Here is a 6,291-nt window from a genome sequence, read left to right as displayed (position 1 = left end):
ATCCGAGCCTGAATGATTTGTTGCAGGTTTTTGGTCACTAACTAATCGTTAGAGGAACAGAAAAAATGGGGATCTCGCTGCGTACAGTCCTCATACTTCTAACTCAGAGCCTTCGCAGTATGTGTGTCTCATTGAGTCTAAAGTTCACAACATGTTTCCTTCTCCTTCCAGAATGAGTAAATCTGCACATGGTGTGAAGTAGCTCTCAAGGCTGTGCTGAAGGGTGGCCATGTCAAAGAAAACTGGAATGTGATGATATCCAAGGTAATAGATGTTGACAGTGAAGGGGTCATCATAAGGCTCGGCTCCTCAAACGGATGCCTGTCGGCCATCAGCACAAGTCTGTAGCGTAAACACACAGCTGTGCTGCTTCCAAAGTTAACAAACCACAAATACAAGAAGCTTTAAGGCTCTACAGAGAACATTATCTTTCTTTTGTCTTTTATGGAAACAAGTATTTGATTTCCATTTTAGGGGGAGTTGTGCAGGTCAGTGAGGACTTCAGGAAATCACTGATTCAAGTCACTGACAGACAGAGGTGTAGTGGTCGCTCAACAAGTAGGTATACTCTCAAAGTTTTGCCCTTGTTTTAAAAACAGAAGCAAGTAGCCCAGAAAAACTCTGTTTCAGAAAAAGCCATTTTATTTATTTATTTATTTTTTTATTTAACCTTTATTTCACTAGGAAAGTCTCATTGAGGTTAAGAACCTCTTTCTCAAGGGAGTCCTGGTCAAGAGGCAGCAAGAGTTACAGGCAATTTACATGTTACCACTTAAATAGAACAAATAATTAAAAGCAATACAACTAAAGCAGGACATCTCAAAATCTCTCACTCTGGACTTAAAACCGTTCAAAGAAATAAGTTGGGACAATTTCCAGTCTCTCTGCAAAGAGTTCCACGTAGACGGAGCGGAGTAGACAAAGGCCCTTTTTCCCAGTTCTATGCGGGCAAAAGGAACAGAAAGCATCAAATGATTGTTCAATTGCAAAAAATAAGAATCAACACATCTCTGTGTGATTAAATCACAGATATAGGATGGCCGCAACCCAAGCATGGCCTTATAAATAAAAATATACCAATGCCCCATTCTCCTGATGGACAACGAAGGCCATCATACTCTAGAATACAATTCACAATGATGGGTCATGCTTTTACAATTTGTAATTAACCTCAGAGATGCGATATGGAAAACAACTCTTTCTAGTTTATCCCAAACACCCATCAGTATATTTGCTCATTGTTACAAAATTCCTGCTCTTTGGTTTCAGGGAGGTAGAGTTATGAAATGACTAAACCAAAACTGGCACACAGACTAGTGAGAGGCAGGCTCATAGACATATATGAATATATATTTATTATGTCTATGTTCAGGCTAAAGTTAACGTAGCCGATGGTCAACTGCATCAGCCGAGCTGCTGGGTGATGTAGCTACATGTGTGTTATTGTAAAAGCAGCATCACGTGGGGTTTAGAAGTGGGTATACTCAATGCTGACTGATAAAGAAGTGGGTATCTGTGGAAATCTGCGTATACCCTGGACTACACCACTGCTTACAGAAATGACTGGGTGAATGAGAGAACAGAACTTTGGGAATGCACGTCTTCAAAGAAATATCTAACTTCACCCTGGGCCTTGGGGTTATGGTTCATTTTTTATTAAATTGTGTTTTGGGGTTTATGGAACACAAAACCAAGGGCGAAGCTCTCGATTTAACAGTTGATTTACGTTCCTACCGTCACCTATGGTCACAAGCTATGGGTTGTGACTGAAAGAACGAGATCTCGTATACAGGCGGCTGGAAAGAGTTTCCTCCGCAGGGTGGCCGGGTTCTCCCTCAGAGATAGGGTGAGGAGCTCGGTCATCCGGGAGGGGCTCAGAGTAGAGCCGCTGCTCCTCCACATTGAGAAGAGCCAGTTGAGGTGGCTCGGGCATCTGGTCAGGATGCCTCCTGGATGTCTCCCTGGTGAGGTGGTCCGGGCACGTCCCTGAGGCAGGAGACCCAGGGAAGAAAGATCCAGGACACGCTGGAGGGATTATATCTCTCGACTGGCAAATGTCGAGAGATATAAAACGAGTTGGCAAATGTGGCTGGGGAGAGGGAAGTCTAGGTTTCCCTGCTTAGGTTGCTGCCCCCACCACCCGACCCCGGATAAGCGGATGAAAATGGATGGATGGAACTTAATACCATCAGTTTTGTTTAAGTATTTATTTGTCGGCATGAACCTGAGCCTTCTCAGGTGCAATGATCATAAATCAATGTTTGAATGTTTAATCCTGAATTACATGAGAAAAAATAAATCCAGTCAGCAGAGTTAATTATCGGATTTCATTCAAGAGTGTGCATTATTGCCCAGTAATGTCCACTCTATTTGTAACTCTTAGACAATTTCCTCATCTTGTGACCCTTTGTACTTTAACACTTGTATGCACACAACTCAATGGTACATTATATAATAATATACAAGATGGTATGATAGAATATGATCTATGAATCACTTAATTGTATGCATAGGGACGTTTGTCTTACACTCAAGTCTTGTTACAATCAACAGTATCAGTAAGAAGACAAAAAAAAAAAAAACAGTAAAATATTGTACTGTATCCATGATGTCAGGAAAAGATCTTTGACAAACATTATTGCCGCTGGTAGACAGAATCTGCTTCACTTCTCCTTCTGCTTTTTTTAAATCTTACAGACTGAGTGACGAGCCTGCTTTCCAGTCGCCATCATGATAGCCACAGGTGGCCTCCTGCGCATGAACCGGCGCCAGGATTCACTCCGATCCAAAAATCGGGCAGAAAACAAGCGGAAGCGGAAATCGAAGAAAAAGAAGAAGAACGATGTGGTGGTGGTGAAAGGGAAGCTTAATCTCTGTTCGCCGGCTGGTTTGGTGGCCGCTGTTGGGGTTGTAATTCTCATGGTTGGGATTTCCATGGCTGTGCTGGGCTACTGGCCAAGCCAGAACCAGCAGGAATACCAGGAGCGCCGGAGAACTGGAGCATTCCACAGCAGCAGGATGAGCTACTCCAGAAGCCCAGCCGCTCCCTCTAACTTGACCTTCGACAAACCTCTCTCCAGCCAAACCAATGTATTCAACCAGAGCCATTCCAACAGCAGTGTTGCCGACCCCTCCCCTAACTGCGGCTTCCTCTGTGACTTCCTGGATAATTACCTGTACTCAGACAATCTGAAAGTCTTCGGACCACTGGTGATGGGAATCGGCATTTTTCTGTTCATCTGTGCCAACGCTGTCCTTCATGAAAACCGAGACAAGAAAACTAAAATCATTAACCTGAGAGATATCTACTCCACAGTGATAGATTTACACAGCATACGCTCAAAAGAGTACTCACCTCTGAATGGCATGGTGAACTACACTCAGGCGCGAAGTGCAGAGGGCCCGTCAGCATCATTCCCAGCAAGCGGGATGCTCACACGCAGCTCCTGGCCCTCCACGGGACTCAATATGAAGGGGGAGCTAGATGCCGATGAAGTATTCAGGCGCTCGTCATTGGCCAGTCAGCCACGTAGCTGGTCCAGAGATGTCCAGACTTTCACAGACACTGTCTACAGCATCTACAAAGACTACAGTAATAGTAGTGAGCAGGCCCCCCAGCCTCGGCAGTGGGAAACAACCTCCATCGTCACCTCTTCTGTGAACGCTTTTACCCTTCCTGTGATCAAACTGAACAACTGTGAGGTGGAGGAGTCAGAGAGAGCGGAGGCAGAAGGGCGCTCAGAGGAAGAGGTTGTTATTGAGACTGCTGCTGACAACACGAGCGAGGAGGGACAGGCCAGCAGCAGCTACGCTGATGAGGCGGTTGGTAGGCAGGGGGAAGCAGTGGTCGTGGACTCCCCACCTCCACATCAGAGCCATGAGGACATAACCACAGAGACAGTTAATCAACAGGGGGTGCCGCAGGCTCAACCTCAGCCACACTGGACCCAGCTGTTTCCTCCAGCTCCTGTTGCCACGGCAATGGGCTCACATATGTCACTCAACTCCCTTACGGATCAGCCGAGGCTTACGCGCCGCTGCAGCCTGTCCGTGTCTGGGGGTCGTCAAGGTGACAGAGCCAGACGTTTCAGCTGCCCCCGTCTGGAGCGCTCCAACAGCAAGGGCTACATCAAACTGACTGACCTGGGGGGCGAGTCCTTCGAAGCCCCTGACACACACACTCCTTTGCTGGCGACGGAACAGGAAGTAGCCGTGGACACAGCAGCAGACGGCGAAGGAACTCAGGGAGAGGATGATCTGGTGACACCCAGCACCTCTGGAGAATCTTAGACTTTTTCTTTATGAGCCGATGAACCTCTCAAAGCTCTTTGATGTCTTGTTTATTTCTCCGTACCTTCTAAAACTGATGATGGATAACTGGTCATGGAAGAGTGAGGAGTGAAGGACTATTGAAACATAGCCATGAACACTCAAGCGCCACGCTCTGTAGAAAATATCACTGCTTGATATTCAGATGTAATTTTTATATTTTTTCAATGTAGCAAGAGCAATACCGAAGACTTAAAGAAGTTTTAGTAAAAGATTTGTTTAAAAAAAAGAAGAAACAAAACAGAAAAAAAAACCAAAAGACAATCTGGTCGGATGACTTGTAACTTTTCTTTTGTACATTAGTAGGGCAAACATTGTAGCTTGTAGATTTGCCTAACTGTCACTGAGAACTGCTGTCTAAAGTCTAAATTGTTGTACTGTAGCATTGACATATGCCACAGAAAACTAAATAGCCTAGATCTGTTTCTCTGCATTGTTCTGTGAAAACCACGTGAATAGGTGAACTGAACAGAATCTCAGGTAGAAGTTTGGTGTAGGATCGAGACCTTAAGGACAGAGGTCTTCCCTATGTGCACACTTGTTTAGATGAAACATACATGGTTGAATAAATCTAACTGTAACACCACTGTCAGGTCAGACAGGTGTCCTTGTGTGATGGTACACTTCCTGCGGTGAATAAAGAACAGGTTGTTTGCTTCAGATAGTTAAAATTGCATTAAGAAAAACAATAAAATTGTGGAAACTGATGCAAGCTGGATTGTGACTCAAGTGGTAATTGTGTGAAAAGTATAGATTTTGTAGTCCTGAGCTATAGCGGTAGTTCTCATTACTGGGAAACTGCACTGGTATTGATGTTGCATTATCTGAGTGGACTGAAATGAAGCCAATGTACTATATTATTGGTGGCATTTACAACAGTCTTCAGCATTAAAAAGGAGTAGAGATGTACATGCTGATTTAGCTGGGAGGCAAAATGAGAATCTTTCAGTAAATCATTTGACCAAAGATGGAACTGAAGATTACTGTCTAACATGTTGCTTAGATGCAAACTGATGAATGCTAATTAATTAGTTGAATAGCAAAACACTAAAAGATGCCAGTGCAGAGGCCAAGGCCAAAATCATGGTTGAATGGCGGCTATCTTCAGGCCCTCAGACGGTGCAATAACATAATTCTGCATAACTGGCTGATTTGTACATCTGTGAAGGCACAACTAAGACTGAATATCATATTTATAGCTTTTGAGGCAATATATGCTGCAAACAAAATGGCATTTTTCCTCAAATAATACCAAGTCTCATCCTGCAGGTACCATGATGTACCATGCTGAAGAGAACAGCCGCAGTTCAGACTTGTCTCCAATAATGCATTGTGAAATTAAAAAAAGACAGTTGAGAACTTCTGAGCAACGAAAATACTTGTATCAAGCAAGCTTTGAAGATCCAAACAATCTTGCTGTTGTTCCAAGCAGAAGTGCTGCTGCACATCTATGTCCCATATGTTGGTGCCATTACCTTCTGAGTCTTTAGCTTGGCTTGTATTTCAGATTTATTCTAGCAGTTTGGGGTTGGGAGGAACAAATAGGCTATATATATATATATATATATATATATATATATATATATATATATATATATATATATATATATATATATATATATATATATATATATAAAAATGTAAGTGTCCACAGTTGTCTACAACAGGTTCCAGTTACATCTAATTTAATATTACAGTAAGTATAAACAAAGCTGTTGTGTCTGGAGGCTAGAAAATAAAATACTGAATGTGGCATTTAACTTAGTGGGTGGAGGAGACACCCCATATGGAGGCTGTGGGTCTTTCAGCAGCCACCCCAGCTTCAAACCCAGCCCCCCATCTCGCTTAACCTCTTCTCCTGTCTAGCTTCAGCTCAATAAAGGTCACTACAGCCACAAAGAGCTTTACATAAATAATAACAATAATAAAATATATAAACCAATGTGATATATTCATTTCTTT

General features: G+C 43.2%; 1 protein-coding gene across 1 annotated transcript; it reads left to right on the top strand.

Moving 5' to 3' along the window:
- Positions 1-2,730: 2,730 nt before the first annotated feature.
- tmem200cb (transmembrane protein 200C-b) lies at positions 2,731-4,290 on the top strand (the record flags this gene model as incomplete). Its single annotated transcript, XM_079244182.1, has 1 exon — positions 2,731-4,290. One exon carries the CDS (start codon positions 2,731-2,733, stop codon positions 4,288-4,290), a length of 1,560 nt encoding a protein of 519 aa, XP_079100308.1.
- Positions 4,291-6,291: the final 2,001 nt, after the last annotated feature.

This window comes from Telmatherina bonti (genome assembly GCF_933228915.1).
Source record: "Telmatherina bonti genome assembly, chromosome: 7".
Classification (NCBI taxonomy): domain Eukaryota; kingdom Metazoa; phylum Chordata; class Actinopteri; order Atheriniformes; family Telmatherinidae; genus Telmatherina; species Telmatherina bonti.
Note: the sequence above shows the minus strand (reverse complement) of the source record. Positions and strands in the feature narration are given on the sequence as shown.